The sequence below is a fragment of the Sander lucioperca genome, chromosome 19 (genome assembly GCF_008315115.2).
Source record: "Sander lucioperca isolate FBNREF2018 chromosome 19, SLUC_FBN_1.2, whole genome shotgun sequence".
Lineage (NCBI taxonomy): Eukaryota > Metazoa > Chordata > Actinopteri > Perciformes > Percidae > Sander > Sander lucioperca.
Genome location: NC_050191.1, coordinates 29,879,071 through 29,898,702, shown reverse-complemented (window position 1 = coordinate 29,898,702; position 19,632 = coordinate 29,879,071). Strand labels below are relative to the sequence as shown.

Here is a 19,632-nt window from a genome sequence, read left to right as displayed (position 1 = left end):
TATAGAGCCAACATATTTTCACATGTAAATCAGTAAACTATCTATTTATTTTAACCAAAACTAGAGTAGTGATGGTTGGAAAAGTGGAAAGACGACCTAATACGGCTTTTCATAGTTTTATTTTGTTTCTGTCGAATTTGAATGAAGTGTATTTTACGATGCTAAAATTCCTGTTTATTTACATGGAGTCTGGTGGGTTTAGCGAACGCAATTTCGCGGATGTTTTTATGTTTAAAAAAAAGGATCTTACTCTTTAACAGAAAGGTCGACCTCCTTAGAAATCCTTCCCATAATGTTGTCAGACACTTAGAATATTAATCTGAGTCTGTCAGCGGCAAAACGAGCACTTTTGTGAAGGTAAATACAAACTGGATAATTGTCCTATTAACTTACATTGTAGCTTGTTTTTCTGCTGCCGACTGCAGCGATATCGCTTAATACTGGACCAATGTCAAAGATTGTTGTTCCCATCAGTCAGTTAGATACAAAAACATAGGAACATAGGGTCCAGGTTGAAAAAACCCAAAGCTACCCTTTAAGTCCTGTTAAAGTTTACGTGTTTCCTCTGTGTGAGTTTGTGTTTCCCCCTCTGTAACGCTGCAGCGAACCCGTTGCTGGAGGCTTTTGGAAACGCAAAAACCGTCCGGAACAACAACAGCAGTCGCTTCGGGAAGTTTGTGGAAATCCACTTTAACGAGAAGGTAATTGTGTATATATACAGCGTTATCAAAGAATAATAACAACTTTAATCTGCTGTGTTTGCCTCCTGAGAAGCTATGACTTATATATGACGTCTAATAGCTATGGTTGTTTTGCATCAACTGTTTATATTTATCTTCATGTGCACTTAATGAATATCTCTGCATTCATGAATCAACCCAATATTCCCTGAATCATCGCAGATGCTTAGGCAGCAAGAAACTAACCCTGGGTTTCTGCACTTATTATCATGTTTTACTCTTTTTTTTCTCCCTGTTGCAGACCTGCATAGATGCAATAAATCAGTCTGTTTCCATATAGTTCTTATACACACATTGTGACCTGTTAGTTTTGCTTGATTGCACCCTTTATTAACTGCAGTTTCCTCCATGCAAACCGGCGTGAAATGTGACATTCTTGCTATTTTATTGACATTTCTGTTTCCATCCAAAGCACATCACATCTTAAGAATAGAAGTAAAAGGATATGAGGACGACGCGCCCGGACAGACGCTATTCATTCAAACTTTATTCATACTCGAGAAATGATTGAGGGGCGGCCCTCATTTACAAGGAAACTAAAACACAACGACACAGAAAAGAAGCCACTAAAACTTTGATTTGATGAATAAATTAGGATAATAAGGATGCAAAAGAAAGTACAATTATGTAAAGCAATTACAAGTAGAAGTTTTGCAGGTTTAAACCCAGATTTCTAAATTGTCCAAAAGGCACAAGTGAGTTGATTTTTAAGGAAGTGCTGTAATTGGTTCCAGGAGTCGGGGTGCACGAAAGTTAAAAAGCAAGTTCAGACCGAGCTTTAAGGCTGCTTTCCGACAGCCTCAAGTGGTAGTGGTAGAGAGTCCCGTACAGGAAACAGGGAACATCACTGCCTCTATCTCTGCCACAAGAACAGCTTTAAAACACCAAACACAAGCTCTGAACTGCCCGGGAGTTTGTGTAACAGCTGAATGTTTCCTGCAACAACAAAGCACTCACTGTGTCTTGCTCGTCTCATTTCGTTCTCTCTCTCTCCTGTGAAATGAAGACACTTAGTACAACCCTTTTGAACCATGCGCCCGGCACAGACCCTTTTTTCCGCCGTCAAACTAGCCCAAAACGCACCTGCGCCAGTCGCTTCACGCCGTGCGCTCAGATCGTTAAAATAGGGCCCGCAGTCGGTTGGTATTTCGGTGATTCAAATGTGTGTTTCTGTGTGCTCAGAATGCCGTGGTGGGCGGCTTCGTGTCGCACTACCTGCTGGAGAAGTCGAGGATCTGCCGACAGAGCAAAGAGGAGAGGAACTACCACATCTTCTACCGGCTGTGTGCCGGAGCCACCGAGGACATCCGGCAGAAGTTTCACCTCAGCTCCCCGGACACGTTCAGGGTACGGACGCATCACACTTACACGGTCCAGCTGTATGTCTGGAGTTTCATTAACGTGCGGACACATACAGACATACATCAGTCAAACAGACACCGCAGAGATTTAAATATAGATGGAAACAGCAGATGATGGATGGACATATCAGATCACATCAGAGACTCCCTCCGTCAAGTAGAAGATGCTGTATCTTCTTCCTCTGTGCCATAAACACACGTCAATGAGCCACACACATGTTCCTTCATCCCCATAAACACACACACACACACACACACACACACACACACACACACACACACACACACACACTGTAGTTTATCTTGACTCAATCCTACACACACCGTCCTGCTGCTACAAATACTCACTGGAGAACCAAATGTAGATATATTTCATTAAATTGTGCATTCATTTCCGATTTTTCAACTCTGGAGAGCATTCAGAAAAGCTCTTATTTTGAAAAACTGCAGCTAAATGTGGACGTACTCTTGCGATTTAATCGTCAAATCCAACAAGTCATAATTTGTGCAAGCACTGTGTTTTTGAGCCACATCAAAGACAAAATTGTCAGTTTTTCTGAGTCTAAATGAAACCAGCGTCGCTCTAGCATCTCCTTTTAGAGCGCCAACATTTTAGACCCATGAATTCTGAAATTCATTGACCTTTTCCTTTAAATCCAGTAGGTTACTCTGTGTGTTTTTGAGCCACATCAAATGCACACAAAGTGGACAGTTTTTCTGGGTCGAAATGAAACCAGTGTTTTTAGCACAAAGTCCCTCCAGCATCTCCTTTTTAGACCCATGAAAGCATTTCCATTCTATTCTAAGATGGTGCCATGGTAGTTTATTTGAAGGTTTTATAAATTATGAAAGCCTGTAAGTGCGCCTCATGCTGCTGGTGCCATAATCTAACGTGAGCCTGGTTTTTAGCAATTGTAAAGCAAATAACGGCACCGTCTAAAATTGGGCCGGTAAGGGACGGAATTGCCAGGGCCGAATTTTTGTCCCAGTCCACCCCTGCCGGTATCAGTACTGGTAGCGGTACAAATGTGAACGGTACCCAACCCTAATAAGCATATATTCAGGGTTGCTGAGGGGGAATTAAACTCCTCATAGAGGGAATAAAGTGGGTGAGTCAGCAGAGGGCAGCACTGAGCCGTCTCTGAGCCCGGCAGCAGGCCTTCATCACACACTGCATCGTGTTTATTACTCAGAGCAGAGGAGGAGCAAACGGCCGCGTTTCTCATCAGGTTTGTTTCCCGTGGAACATAAATTGTTCACCTCCAGTTACAAAGAGAGAAACTCTCCTGTAATGGCTGCAGTGGAAGTGGGTAATGCACAGATAATGGCTCTTTTGTTTCTGCTGCTGCTCAAATAAAATAAGTATTGATCTTTGGCAGAGCTCTTTAATTGAATCTGTGTGAAATGCTCCGAGAGAACAGCAAAGTTTACACTTTTAAAGTCCAGAATGTAGATGGTTTCCAAGTACTTAAGAACCAAACTTTTCTTTTCTCTCTAGGACAGATTGACAGCAAATTCAACATTTATTAAATAAAGCCATAGTGATGTCGAGGGAGATTTAGGAGAAGGACAGAAGACAGAGAGGAAAGTGTCAGGAATTACATATCAAAATGATTGTTGGAACAATAATTGTGATGAACACATAACAACAAAACAAAACCAGATGGTTCCAAGTCTCCGAAGAACCGTTTGAATTCTTTCGAACAGATTGACAAGAAATAAATCATAAATTCATTTGATCCTTGAAGATAATTGACACAAATTACTCCCCCAAAATCTGAAAACAGAAACAAATCGTTACAATAAACAGAAGTTGTAACCCTCCTGATGTCCTCGGGTCAAATTTTACCCACTTTCAAAAAGTTTCTATATCAGAAATTTGGGTTTCTTCTTCAACCAAATTTAAAAATAAATAAATAACGTGGATGGTTCCATACAATGCTCTTCACAAGTAAAATAAATGATCAGCGACCATGCGCGCCTTCCGCAGCGTGCCTTCCGCTCAGTGGTGTAGTCTAGTTTTTTGTAATAAGTATACTGTAATTTTTTCCCTCCTAGCATTAGACTCGCCCGTCGCAGAGCGATGTGTCCCAGAGCGTTGTGTCCCAGAGCGTTGTGTCCCAGAGCGTTGTGTCCCAGAGCGTTGTCTCCCAGAGCGTTGTGTCCCAGAGCGTTGTGTCCCAGAGCGTTGTGTCCCAGAGCGTTGTCTCCCAGAGCGTTGTCTCCCAGAGCGTTGTGTCCCAGAGCGATGTGTCCCAGAGCGTTGTGTCCCAGAGCGTTGTGTCCCAGAGCGTTGTGTCCCAGAGCGGGCGTTGTGTCCCAGAGCGTTGTGTCCCAGAGCGTTGTGTCCCAGAGCGTTGTGTCCCAGAGCGTTGTGTCCCAGAGCGTTGTCTCCCAGAGCGTTGTCTCCCAGAGCGTTGTGTCCCAGAGCGACAACCCCGTAGGTTTTTTGTAACGTTACCACGTAAAGCATCAGCCTCATCTGGCTCATTTCCTGTAGTTTTCTGTAATGTTAACGTCTGCTGCGGAGTCATCCGAAGCGGCAGTAGCTTCAGGGGCGGGCTTACCAAAGCACTGAAAGAGTGTAGTTTAAATTTGCTTTTGTTTCATATATCTACTTCTATCTATCTATCTATTTGCGCAGAGAATGACTGCCAAGCAGCTGTGTTATCCTTGTGTTTTTCTAAGTGGGTATACTGAAATCCTTGACCGTTCCTAGCGGGTATACTCCGTATACGTACCTGCTCTTAGAAAAGAGCCGAGTCATGCTCCACTTGTGTGTGAGGGGACTCTTCTATCTTCACCTGCGTCACTGTCGGGCCCTAAAGTGCCTAGGCTCGCTCTGCGCTCTCTCCGCCAGATCCCCCCCCTGCAACTTATTACTGAACGCCTCCCGCAGTCAGTCCCCCAGCTTCTAATAACTTCATATATCTATATCTATCATATGACTTTGCCCTGCTGGTGGGAAAGTACAAAAAGATCCAGGGAGTTATTTTAGAAGAGCAGTCGAGGAACAAGTGCAGTTGCCTTTATGAACTCTTTAAGTTTAGTTTGTAAGTCAGAGGGATCTGTGAGGGGGCGTTCAGGTCCCAAAAATGTAATTTGATTCAAAGTGCATAAAAGCGACAAGGACCATTGCAGGTAAAACATAATAACTACGGAGCCAGGGCAGAAGGTACTATTTGATAAAATGAATACTTTTCTAGATTATAAAGTTGTACATTTATAAGAAAAAAATATAAAAAACTTTAAATATATTTTCTGAGGTTATAAAGTTATAATTTTGTGAGTTATACTATAACTAACTTTGCAAGTACCAAATTCCCTGAGATTATAAAAACAAAAATCTCAAGTCACAACTTTACGAGAAAAGAAAGAAAGAGGAATAGCAGGGGAAAAAAAGGAAACCAGTATTAGGAAAGGGTGGGGATGGCGCAATGGATATGTCACATGCCTTTGGTGTGGGAGAACTGGGTTCGATTCCCACTGCGATACATCAACCAATGTGTCCCTGAGCAAGACACTTAACCCCTAGTTGCTCCAGAGGTGTGCAACTTCTGACATATATAGCAATTGTAAGTCGCTTTGGATAAAAGCGTCAGCTAAATGACATGTAATGTAATGTAATGGAAGATGTCGAGAGGAAACTAAAGGTTGGAAAGGGACAAAAGAACAAGGGGAAATAAAGAGGAAAAGATGGAGCCGATATATAGAACAATTTTTAATTCATTAACTTTATCGGTTTTCAGGCAAATAAAACACTGATACAGATCATCAAGTATGTTGAATGATAGTATACATATTGAGTGTGTAGTGCAGAATATGTGATTTCGGACGCAACCATTTGGAAAAGCTTATAAGTCATAGATTTTACTACATTGCTTTCTCTCAACAAGTTACAGGGCAACCATGAATAACACAAGTTACTAACAGTGTTGGTTTGAGCACTATTAAGTTAGTTAGCTATCGGTTTATAGCCTTTGCGTTCCACTTGTGGGATTTGCTCCGGTGCTGCAGGAAATTCCGCCGGCTGCATGTATTTTCCGTCCCCTTCCTCTTTCTTTGTGTTGGCGTTCTAACCTCCGGTGGATTTCTGAGGACTATGGTTAACTGCTCCTCAGATCTCTGCAGGGTAAATCCAGACAGCTAGCTAGACAATCTGTCCAATCTGAGTTTTCTGTTGCACTGCTATTTTATAGCGGCTCTGTATGGAGTTTAGCACCGCCCATGACGATTCTGATTGGTTTATAGGAATGTCATTAAACCAGAGCACGTTTTCTTCCCATCCCAGAATGCTATGTGGAGTAGCCAGACCTTCTTTCAGCGCGCTTTGGAGGAGGGTCTGGCTATTTAGCTATCAGTTGTTCTTTACTACGAACCAAGTTAGCGCTAACGTTGTAACGTGACTGATGTAAGGGTGAATATTCACGAGTTGCAAAAGGAAAATTCGCTTTGTTCCGAACACACCTTGAAGCCTCTGTATGCTTTAAATCAAGTCTGTGTGTGAATCCTTGCTTTGTTCTCTTTCTGTTTGCTCATTTCTCTCTCTTTCTGTTTGCTCATTTCTCTCTCTGTTTGCTCATTTCTCTCTCTTTCTGTTTGTGTTGCAGTACCTGAACAGAGGATGCACTCGCTACTTTGCCTCCAAAGATACGGACAAACAGATCCTGCAGAATCGCAAGAGCACAGAGGTACAGTATGGCTCAATTTCTTTTTTTCTGAACCCTATTCCACAGAAGAAACAGATGGCGTTCATTCAAACCCCAAAGCTTTTTTTATATAGAATAACGAGCTGTTATTGTGATTCTGTAGAACATAGAAGAAGAACAGCGGGGTTGCATGTGAGTGCACATGTTAAATCTAGTTTATGAACTTTAAAGCAGAGATCTTCAACAGGGGGTCCTCAGAGTTACTGCAAGGGGGTGGAGGGGGGGAGCCAAATAATTGTTTGATATATATTATTAGAAAGTATTTTTTTTTTCCAGAAATAAAAATATGTCTGGAAAAATACATTGGATGGATTCAACATATTATGAGCAAAAATGAATGTGCCCATTCGAGAGAAAAAACACATTTAATTTACACAATATTGATGATACGCATCAGTAAGGTAGCCACAGTGGTAGCCATCCACAGATACAGTCTACCTTAAAGCAGAAGTGTCACACTCAGCTTCACTAAGGGCCACACTGTAAAAAGAAAATCACATCGAGGGCCAGACATGTGTTGTTTAATCACACGCTTTTATTCAATCGAGAAAAACAAGAATGTGTGAAAAAGTGACAAAAACGTTGAGAAAAGCACCAGAAGTGTCGGAAATAGTGACAAAAATAGCACAAATTTTTTTGAAAGAAAAAAAAATCACAAAAACACCTTTATAAGGTATAAAAATAACATTTAAAAGAAATCCCCCCCAAATGGCTAACCTGGATGCCAGCCGAACTTAGCCCCACCCACAACATTTGAGGTCGGGAAGTTCGGTCTGGACCACCGTTGTGGAGCAACTATGCTCGAACCAGAGCTGTTTGGACCAATCAAATTGTCAGGGCGGGCTTTATACGATGATGGACAGATGATCAACAGTAACGTAATCAACCACGTCACCAAAGAGCGCTTGGGTTGAATTTGTTTACAACAAAGATGGCTGCCGCTGGAGAATTGAGATGAGTAGATTCTGCCATCGCGTCTGTTATAGAAGATATCGACAGCACATTCATTTAAAAAGAGGAACAGAGAACCGCGATCAAGGCATCTGTCGATCGGAAAGATGTTTTTGCCGTCCTTCCTACGGGATTCGGCAAAAGTTTAATTTATCAGCTGGCCCCGATGACATACGTCACATACTCTGTTGCTCTGATTAGTTGTAGGTCTATCAGTTGCTCTGATTGGTTGTAGGTCTATCCAATTGAGTGCAGAGGCATTTTCTTTCCTGGTTAGGTTGAAACACCCCCCGTAATCACAGCCCAATGGAGCAGCATCAGACTCATATTCTGACTAGAATCTGAGTATATACCGAAAAGCGCCAAGAATGTCGGAAAAATTGACAATAACTATAGGTGGACCGGAATTTATTGTGAAGCTAAATTGATGTGCGGGCCGGATCAAGGTTTGTAAGGGTCCAGATTTGCCCCGCGGGCCTCGAGTTTGACACGTTCCTTAAAGCTTGGCTTACCTCAAAGCTTAAGAGCTTCCACATGTATGTTTAAACAATATATGCACATCCATTCATCCATCTGGCCCCATAGCTGTAATTTACAGGGGGGGAAAACAACCTATTATTATTTCCTTTACATGGATAAATGTAAAGGACATTTGCACCATAACTTGATGCAGAAAAATTCACCGGAATGCAAAAAATGAAGTGAATGTTGAACCCAAAGTCACACCCTTGTCTGGCCAGGTTTGAAATGCAACTAAATTTGTATACGATATATGTAATAGGGTCCCTGCTCTGTCTCTCTTTCCACTAAGGGATCCTTGGCCTAAAAAGCATGAATACGGCTTTAAAGGTTGTTTCTTTTCCTTCTGTGAGGATGCTGAGCCTCGTGCAGCTGCAGTGTGTTCGTGTCCCGTAAACGCAAACCCACTCTCGTCGCCCTGTGAGCCGTAACAAAAGGAATACAATCGCTCTGCAAACTCCCATCAGCGCCCCCTTAAACCTGATTCAATGTACATTTACAGCCTCCGGCTCGCAGCTTTTTTCTCTCGGTGTGCGGGACAGTTGGCACCTCATTTACACCCAGTCACCTTCTCGGTTATCTCCCTGCTCACTGTATCTGTTCACTCTTTTCATCCTCTTTGTCCTTCTCTTTCACACCCTCGTTCTGTTTTCTCAGCATCCTCCTCTCATCTCCTCAGCTCAACAGATGTATCTAGGGCTGCCCCCTCTGAGTCCATAATGCCTACCAGGCACTAGAAGACTTTGAACAGACTCTGAACAGACTGAAGTCTGACACCATCTCACATCTAAAGACAATCATCTCACATCTAACGTTAAAGACTGAAAATTAGCTACCGCTAGCGTTAGCTGGCAATTAAAGCTATAGTGCATAGTTTCTGTCGCCCCCATGAGGAATTCTAACTAATGACAACAAAACTGTCTACAGTATGATACAAGCCTTCCATGATCGCGCAGTTGCTAGTAGCCAAGGAGGACACGGAGGATTAATAAAACATGATGGAGAGTTTCTGCGCGGGAAAGTCACCGGACGCCACAATCTTCTGAACATAGTCATACTGAGAAATCCAGAGAGAGTTGTGTGGTGCTGATAGTCTTAATTAGCTTTGTAGCAACTCATTTGGCAATGGCTTGAATGTAACGGACGTTCATTAATATCAAAAAGTTACGCACTAAAGCTTTAAGGGAAAGTCTGCCGATTTTGTTTTTTCCTTTTTTTTTTTCTTTCACAAATAGGCCAATTTTACTTTGCTATCAATATGTTGGATTCATATTGATATATTTTAATTTCTGAAAAAGGAAACTTTCCAAAAAATATTTTTTAAACTCTAGAAAAAAAAAAATCTCTGCTCTAAGATATTTCATTGGTCTTGTTGGTGTTGATTATTACACACTGATTTTCAGAATAAATTCTTATTTTCCAAACAGCAAACATTTTAATGGTGTTTTAAGCCTCCAATGTCATCTTCCAGGCAGCGCTGCCTGTAAGGCACTAGGATTAGGCAATGGTTAGAGTTAGGTGCCTTGAAGTCGATGGTCGCAGCGCCGCCTTGAAGTCGACGTTGGGGGCTTAAAACACCATCGAGCCATTTTAATCAGCCACCTGGCTGACAGCCTCGGCGCCGCACAAAGACATCTAATGCGCCGCATTTATAAGAAAAGCTCGCCATGTGAAATGAGCTCCATCCTTTGCCCTCAGCCTTTTCATTAATTATGCACAAGTATTCCAATATAGCGGCTGTATATGGCTTTCCCCGCAGTGCAGTGTTATTAATTAAAAAGGAACATGAGATTCCTGTTCTGCTGAACTTGGCGGATAAATGGAAGAATCTTCTACCGAGACTCATAAATCCAATTATATAGATTCATAATTAAATTAGCTACTTTCTGTGAAACATAGAGGATTCGCTCTGCAAGTCTCTCCATTTTTGTCATATCTTTTATTAATATATCACCACAGATTTAGCATATCTGTATCCTTGATTATTTAATATATTTCCATATAAAAGGCAAAAAAATGCTGGCTGTTACTGCAGGATTTCTTCTTGAAGTCTCTGCTAAAACTGCACACTTATCTTTCTTTTTCATTATTAAAATAAAAATCAACATTCAAGACATAGACAGTAATTCACTGTTACGATAGCTAACATGTAAAAACGTCACACATGAACAGACAATGAAATGTTTGTAGTTTATAAAAAAATAATCCTTACTGAAGGTACACATTTCTCTTACATCTTTCCGGCGCAACAATATATTTGTTGTTTTCCTCAAAAATAAGAACAATCTTTGCTGAGTTGTGTTGGTGGCCATGATGTTGTGGCCCTCCATCCCACGGGGTTCGGGAACAGTTTGATTATCCAGCTTGCTCCGTTAGTGGTGAATGAGTTGCTAAGGTGAATGCTAGGCTGCTAAGCCGACGTTACGACCAAACGTTAGCGATCGGTTAAGGCAGATCCAGAGTGGCTCTGGGCAGATCCAATAGTTTTAAACTTCAACAGAGTACCCGCCTTCAAGGAAGTTAATACTTGTCAATGGAGAGTGGCCAGACTCTCTGTACTAATGAAATGGACCAGAGTCTGGTAGGACCAGGCTAATGATGAACAGTGGCAATTATAGTATCAATAAAGACAATATAACTATGACTAGACATAAAAATAGTAGCAGTGCAGGGCATAGCAGGGTGTAGAGCAGGACCACGGCAACAGTTGCAGGCACGATCCAGGTGCCGCCACAATCCAAGGAAAACTGTGAGTCGAGAAAACACAAGGACTCCGTGGAATAAGCTTCCTGGAGAGAAGTTAGTAACAAGCATTACTGAGACATGAATGCACACAGATGGAAAGAGAGATGAGCTCAGTGTGTCAAAGGAAGTCCCCCGGCAGTCTAAAACTATAGCAGCATAACTTAGAGCTGCTCTGGGGCAAACCTGAGCCAGCCTACAAAGGGTTGGTAACTGAATCTGACTACTATGAAGAGAAGCAGTGATGAGTCGTGATGAGTGAAGAAGTGGGAATCTGCTTTTTACTGAAGTAGTAACTGTAAAGTTTAAGGAGCAGATTTCAGCGTGATGGTTCAGCAGATTGAAATGGGAGTTTAACGACCTCTCCACAGGCTTAACGTCTAACTCTATTAGGTCAAATTTGGCGGTTCTTACAGTCTAGGCCAGTTATCTTTGACTGCAATGATGTAGCGGAGAAATAAACTGTACAGCTGCAACGACTCCAAATACATTGGGCTTTTCCTACTTTTAGGAGTTGTTTTGAATTTGAATATAAACATGTTTAATCAAATGTGTCAGATCTATTTAATGTCCTCAATGGCAAATATCAGTTGCTTTACAGTCTATAAAACCTATCTCCCTGATTCTTTTGTCTGAGATTTTCTTTAGTCGTTAAGTCATTTTTGGTGCTTTTTTCATGCCGAATGACTTATTGCCAAGAAACTTCTTAGCACTTCTGAGCATGATACTTTGTGGAGAAACTCAGTTTTACAGATCTGTCGATTAAATCATCTAATCGATTAGTCGAAGGGATCATATGAGTGTTAGACGAATAAGAATTTCTTTAGTCGAGGATAGCCCTACTTTCGTAATGGTCCTTTTTCCTACAATCTAAACCAAACTTGCAGAGATAAATAAACCAAACAATTTGTTGTTATATTTGTTAAGATGAAATTCAAATGATATCTGCAGACACTCCAACTATTGTCTTCAGAATAAATGCATGTAATGTCATTTTCTTGATAAGGAAACTAAAACCATGGAGAAAAAGATAATGAAAGGTTTAAACTGTTGCACAACATGTCATGTCTTAATTCATTAAAAACACACTAGAGGTGACAACGCGTTTAACCGTGGAGACGTTCAGAAGGCAACAAAGAAGTCAAAGTGAAATACAGTAATGAAAAACAAAGAAATAGCAAACAGTCTGCGGGACAACAGCAACAAATTGATAGCACCAGGCCTGTGCGACACAGTGACCTGATCGGGTTTGAATGGTGTCTTGTTTTGTATCGAGGAAGCACACAATTACAGATTAAAAGGACGAGTTTTGTCCTGGCCTCAGAGACGTTTGGTTTAGTGAAGTTCTTTTGCTTTATTTCACACGAGTCTGCAGAGAACCGTGTGAAATAACAATCCTCCGCTTTGTGATTTAACTCAACTTGCACCAGGACAGCTCAGATAAAACCCATTACAGTGTTTCCTTTAGGATTTTTTTTAGCAGTGGTGGCAGGTCTGTCCGAACAAACCATGGCTGGCCGCCACTGCAAATTCAACATAGAGGAAACACTGCATTAAATCCAGAATAAGAGAGAAGTTACATTCACTTTAAAGTAGCCTGACATTCAAGTAACAGAATATTAGAATAATCTTTAAGGAAACCAATTTGTGGATGTAAAGTTTCCCATACAGAATAAAAGACGGAATCTTTCCCCCCTTCAGCCTAGGGCTGCAGGTGAATTAAAATAAATGCACAACAGGACTATTTGCAGGTGCTGTACAGTAATCACTGATAAATGTGCTGTGTGTCTCCTCACTGCTCCGTCTCGTGTCACACAGGAGGACAAGGTGATTGGGTGTTCCTCCGCCTTGTTTCTAACGCTCTTTTTGACCTCTTGATAGTGATGTGAATGTTGCGAAGTCTCAGCGCTCGCTGGCTTCATGTCTTCTCTGAGGGTCTGGGGGTTTAAAGTAGAGATGTTCCGATACCAGTATCGGAGAAGCCTCCGATTCTGCCTAAAATGCTGGCATCGGTATCGGAAAGTACTGGAGTTTATGCACCGATCCGATACCACGTAATTTAGCCCCGAAGAAAATCTACTTTAAAGTAGTTGAAGAACCCTATGTTCTTCTACGTATTTAGTATTATTTTTCCGTACCCTTTTTTGCACATTAACTCCTTCCACATTTCGCAATATAGAAACTTCATTCAATCATCAAAACATTCAGCACGATTAGAACATTACTTCTTTTATACAAAATGTCCATAGCTTTCATCATTTCGGAAATATTCAACTTTTTCGGGGACATTTTCCCCATTCAAGTGAACTGACGGAATTTTCAAATTTGACAGAAATTCATACATTTACAACTGCTATCTACTCAGTTATACATTCACCAAGAAACACCATTCAGACTTTAACATGTTCCAACCAACAGCATTCACACACTTTCTTCAGAAATTGCACTCTCTAGTTTACTGTATTTATGTTCTTTTTCCATTATGACTGTCAAACTGATTAGTAAAAGAAACAAAGTTCTTTGGTGTTTATTGTTTGTGTTTGTTCATGTTTCACGAAGAGTTTAACAACAAAGATAGCAATTATATCACATCCATACAGGGATAGTAGTACATAGCTGTTAATACATAATAATATATATGACACTTGTATCGGATAGGTACATGATTGTTGGCCGATATGCATAGGTGTAATTTACAGGGGGGATGGGGGGAGGGGTACAGCCCCCTAAATAATCAAAACTGGCCAGTGCAACATCCCCCAAAAATCTAATTATAATTTCCTTTACATAAATAAAGACATTTGCACCATAACTTGTTGCAGAAAAATTCATCAAAATGCAGGAAATGAAGTGTTTGATATGCTCACAATTTCAGTTTTGCTGAAAAATGGAGATCCCAACCCCCCAAATGTTGAACCCAAAGTTACGCAAGTTCAGCTATTGGAATCGGTATCAGGAAGCAAAAAAATGGTATCGGAACATCTCTAGTTTAAAGCATGCTGGGTTTTAATATTTCTCTCTCCCTTGGAGTGCTTTTTCCAACTTTCCTCTGCTGTGTAGACGATGTAGAGCCTTTCAATCAAACTGAAATCTCTTTTGGTTGCTTTTGTGTCACAGTTGCTTGAATGTCACAGTGCAGCGATGTGTGTACTGTACCTAAACCACTCTGGTCCATTTCCTGTTTTGTTGTAACGTGTCAGACCATCGGCCAGTTGCAAAAAGCACATAGTGCTGAATGAACATTTTGTCTCCTCGTGTATCGATGTTTGCACTTTAGGTTCTAGGAAACATCACAAGAAGACATAATGTTTCTTAGCTAAAGATCCAGTTTATTGCTGTGTCTTCGTCATTGACCAGCAGCCTCATCACATCAATACTTTTGCAATATTACAGGATGCAGAAGGCAGTTTTTTATTTGTAAGGGTTTTTAGATGTCCGTGAGCTCCAAAACAAGTTTAGTCTTGATTTAAGTCTGTAAACCAAACTAATAACAGGACAATTCTGCCGACATCTCACTGCTAAACAGACAAATATCCTTCTTTATATTTGTTCTTATAAGAATAGAAAATGTTTAGAAGGTTTAATTCACATCTGTAATCTTTAAAATACACATTATTATGGACAATAGCGAAACAAACTTTCTTTGGTGAAGTGCTGTATTTCATAAGCAATAAGCGGGCCATTCCCTATCTCGCATAGTTAACGAAAGTGAAATATAATTTGTGTATCCGCTCCGTCTCTCGGATATGCTCCAACATTAAATTCTTCCTTGGCCCATGCTGCAACTTTCCACCAAGTTTCATTAAAAATCAGGCCAGTAGTTTTTCTGTAATCCTGCTCACAAACAAACCGAAAAACATAACCCCTTCGGTTGATGTAACTACAAAAAAATGTTGCAAAATTCAACATTGAAGCTGCAATGTTACATTTCTGGCCACTAGAGGGCAGACAAACATAAGAAAAACCTTACTAGAAATACTCATTTATCAGAATAAGAAGAATATATCGCTATGTGTCGTGGTGTTTTGGTGATTAACACTTTAAAAGTAAGAAGAAGAAAAAATAAAAAGTTCAACAGTCAAGAATCAGAATCAGAAATGCTTTATTAAAACTCAGGGTTCAGTAAATGGAAAATGGGATCTATGGTGAAGTGTGTTAAAATGCATGTATGGTATACATTACAGTAATGTAAGTAAAACATATTTAAAATAGAATAATCAACAATAAAAGTATGACAAAAATATATATATATATATATAGAGAGAGAGAGAGAGAGAGAGAGAGAGAGAGAGTGTACAGTTTTGTGCAGGAATAGGGCTGTACGATATGAGTAACCATCTGTGCTCTTGTTCTTCAGCATGCCAAGTTGGGCCCTCTGAAGGACCCGCTGCTGGATGACCAGGGCGACTTCAACCGAATGTCCGTGGCCATGAAGAAGATCGGCCTGGACGACACGGAGAAGCTGGACCTGTTCCGGGTGGTGGCCGGCGTGCTGCACCTCGGCAACATCGACTTCGAGGAGGCCGGAAGCACTTCAGGTGAGTCGCGGTGTCATATAACTGAGAATGATGACGCGACGGTCCTGCTGATTTTATCAAGAAGTTCAAGAAAGGGTTTTAAATGCAGTTCACTGCGAATTTAAAAAAAAAGGAATAGTCAGAGTGGAAGCGGCAGAAGCCAAGATATCCTGACTAAGTATGGATCAAGCTCCAAAAACACTAGATCATACAATTCCCATGATGCAACTCAACTGAGTATCTTCGTAAATGCTGACGTCTTTCAAACTCCATAACCTTTACCTTACGCAACACGGTGGCACAGTGGTTAGCACTTCTGCCTCACAGCAAGTTGGCACTGCTGAGTTTGATCCCCGTTCTGGCCAGAGTTTGATCCCCGATTTGGCCAGAGTTTGATCCCCGTTCTGGCCAGAGTTTGATCCCCGATCTGGCCAGAGTTTGATCACCAGTTTGGCCAGAGTTTGATCCCCGATCTGGCCAGAGTTTGATCACCAGTCTGGCCAGAGTTTGATCACCAGTCCGGGCCTTTCTGTCTGGAGTTTGCATGTTCTCCCCGTGTTTGCTCCCCTTTCTTCCCACCATAAAGACATGCATGCTAGGTAACTAGGACTACAGTTGAAAATTAGCCATCTGGCTAACTCTGGCACTCTTGCATTATTAAATAATGATTAATGTCATAATCAAATAAATAAACCTTGAATCTCAATTAACGCATGATGGTCCTGCTGATTATAGAAAGTTCAAGAAACGGTTCTAAATAAAAACCCACTGCGAATTTATAAGAGCTAGAGATTTCAAAAGACGTAAAACCTGGAAATAGAAGTGTATAATATGAACAAAATTAACATTGTAATACCTGTAATAAAAGGGCAACTTCAGTATTTTTTAACCCATTTTCAGATGTTTTGGTATCTAAGTGTCTAATGGGGAAAACCAATGAATCGATTATCAAAATAGATGGCGATTAATAGCAGAGATGGGGACTCAAGTTTCAGACTCGAGTCACACTTAAGTCAACTTCAGACTTGAATTAAGACTCATCCTCAAAAGACTTTAGACTCACCTTGAGATACGGGACTCGTGAACAACAATTCATTTTTAGGAAATCATGAATGTTATTCCCCTCCCTGAGTAACCTATAACCTAAACCTAGCTACGTGACACGTAACGTATCTGCTGCGCCCGGCCACATGTGAGAGAGGACAATGACCATGTCGACCGCACCGGCAGCTGCTGTGCCATAAATCTGAAGCTTTGGCTATAAAAACTTCAGACAACAAGGCCCAAACAAAAGAAGTGGTGAATGCAAAATATGTGGACTCTAGCTCAAAGACTTGAGACTTGACTTGCACTTTAAGTTTAGAGATTTCTGAGCATCTCTGATTAATAGTTGACAACTAATCAATTAATCTTTGCAGCTCTAGAGTTTATCATCAGTTTTCAGCCTGCAGAGTTCTGCGATTGCTCCGGATCAGAAACCATCCTTCTCGCGGGGTCCTCGACTCCTAAACGTCACCAGTTCGGCTACGAAAAAGGCAGATGCCATTTTGATCTGATCCCTTCAGACACTGCACTTTGATTGATGGATATCCAGCCTCCGTCTCCCTCCTTCTCACATCAGTCTCATTGTGCCGCGGCCTCTCGTCACACTTTTGTTTTTCATTAAAACCCAAAGGAGCCACAACAGGCAACTCAGAACCTCTCTCAGAATGACTTTAATTACTAGGGGTGCACGATATGAGGAAAATATGCGATGACGTTGAATATCGCTGTAACGATATTACTTGCGATACATAAACAGATATTAAAGTCACTCAAATCAAAGTTCTGCTGCTTTCAGTATTCTGCTAAAATACAACAAACTGCTCATTGGATTTAAAACAAATAAAAGGAAATCATTTCTAACATTCTTCTATTGAACAAATTAAATATTGAATTGAATAAGCACTAAAAAAAGAATGACAGTTACATTTTAATGTGCAGTTTTCTGCTGTTTCAACTAACACACAAAATCTCTGAGTGTCTGTTGCGATATGTCGCAGCCTTTTTGCAATGTGTTTATTGCGCAAGTTAATATTGCGATGACGATACAAAAAAACGGTATATTGTGCAGCCCTATAAATTACATAATTAAAAAAGGGGGTGGGGGGCGATCACGGAAGGCTTGTATCATGTGGACGCACCGACAGTGTTGTTGTCATTACTTAGAATTCCTCATTGGGGAGACAGAAGCTACGCACTATAGCTTTAAAACCATTAAAAAAAATATTCAAATGCTATAAAATTGTAGCCTAGAAATCTAGACGCACCCTAGCGGCAGCAAATGTAATTTGCAGCCAGAGGGTCTAGCAACTCTCCGTTGGCTTGCAAGCTGGAAAAACCAAACTCTGGCCGGGCCAATCACATCGTGTATAGAGTTGGTGGGTGGGCTTATGGCTGCTGCTGCTGGCGAACAGCGGCCTTTCCAATCGGCTTTGGCCGCAACTCCAGAAGACTTGGAGTTCAGCTTTTCTTTGAGAAAAGAACAAAGAACGGCACTTAAGTCATTCTTAAATGTTTTGCCGACCTGATACGGCAAAAGTTTAATCTATCAACTAGCTCTGCTACCTTCTTCGTTGCTCTGCCTGGTTGTAGCGCTATCCTATTGCGTGCAGAGAGAATTTGAAAGACCACTGGTGAGTTCCCAGACCCAACATCTGGATGTGGGTCTGGCTTGTCAGGCTAATAAAATTGAATAAAACACCCAAAATTCAAAGAAAGTAGTCATTACTTTTAACTGCGAAGAATGCTGTATTTGTTCCAAAGAACATACATGCATGCATCCATGTTATATTTTTGGCAATTTGGTTGAAAGAAACCCATATTTCTGATATAAAAAACTTTGAAAATGGGTCAAATTTGCCCTGAGGACAACACAGGGCTAAACAGGGTTAAACAAAGAAACCGCTGTTATGTAAAAAAAAAAAGAAATTGACAGTTACACAATACAACAATAATTCCCCCAAGCTATCTTTTCAAGTGTTACATTCTCTACATTTCAAGTGGCGTATTGCAGCGTGGTCGCTCGCTCCAGCCCATCCCGCGCCTCATTTTCCCACAGCAGTTCACACTGAAGCCCTCCGGCGAGTCTCAGCGTCCATAAAAATCAAACGATGCTTTGAACTTCATCAGGAGTTCCTCAGCTCTTCGGTTCCTCCCCGTCGTTTCCCTCCCGCCAGGGGAAAGGAAGCGCAGCGGGGCGCCTATTAAATGGACTGGTTCTCACAGCGGGTGGCGATTGCAAAGCGTGTTTTACAGCGAGTGAGAAGAGTGTGTTCAGTCAGAGGAGGCAATCTTCTAGTTTCCGAGGCGGGCTCACAGTTTGGATAGAGGTCTCTGCAGGGTGGGATTTTAAGGGAGCTTTTAAAGGATATTTATTCCTGTTTGGCCAGAAGAGATTGTCTCGGATAAAGTTCAGGCCGTAAACGAAGATAAGTCTGTTTCTCTCCGATGTCAAGCGGAGTCCTATTTTACAGAGCACAGACGTGAAAGTACAGAGCGTCTGTAAAAAGCTGCTTTTTGAAGAATATTACAGCACTCATGGCTGCACATGTCAGGAACGCTGACTGACCTGTGGCAGAGAATCAATCATTGCACAGTGGGAGACGTGATCAGATAGAGAAGGTGGAGATCCAGACAGCCCACAGAGAGAGAAATAAGAGGGGGAAGATCTAGGAACATCTGCAGGAGATATTCAGCAAATGTTTTAGCATAGTCCTCCGGAAATGACATTTAAAGTACAGGATTTGTTTTTGTTTTGTTTATATTTTTTTGGTTACCATTTACTTGAGGGTATCTACATAAGAGTGACATGACACTGTCATGAACGGGTCATAAACATTATAAACAAGTCATAAACGTTTATGACATAACGCTTCTGTCATTGTCATTCGGTTTTTGTCATGACAAGTTAGGGTTAGTTAGAGTTCATGTGTTCATGACAGTGTTATGTCACTCTTATGTAGATACCTCAGTGTTTGCTTTAGGATTTGTTTTAGCAGTGGGGGCAAAAGTAGTCCAAAAGTCGCTAAAAGTAGCTAGATGACGTCATTAC

The 19,632-nt window shown here is 41.2% G+C and overlaps 2 protein-coding genes across 8 annotated transcripts in view; one reads left to right on the top strand and one right to left on the bottom strand.

Moving 5' to 3' along the window:
* LOC116045413 overlaps positions 1-19,632 on the bottom strand; it is a 977,204-nt gene that overhangs the window by 648,252 nt on the left and 309,320 nt on the right. The window lies entirely within an intron of this gene.
* Positions 1-19,632, top strand: part of myo6a (myosin VIa) — a 177,196-nt gene that overhangs the window by 46,697 nt on the left and 110,867 nt on the right. For all 7 annotated transcript variants that reach the window (XM_035995053.1, XM_035995052.1, XM_035995051.1 and 4 more), the window contains exons 8-11: positions 604-701; positions 1,923-2,087; positions 6,712-6,792; positions 15,380-15,560. In XM_035995053.1, coding sequence (XP_035850946.1) covers positions 604-701; positions 1,923-2,087; positions 6,712-6,792; positions 15,380-15,560 — 525 coding nt within the window. The remainder of the gene's footprint in view (positions 1-603; positions 702-1,922; positions 2,088-6,711; positions 6,793-15,379; positions 15,561-19,632) is intronic.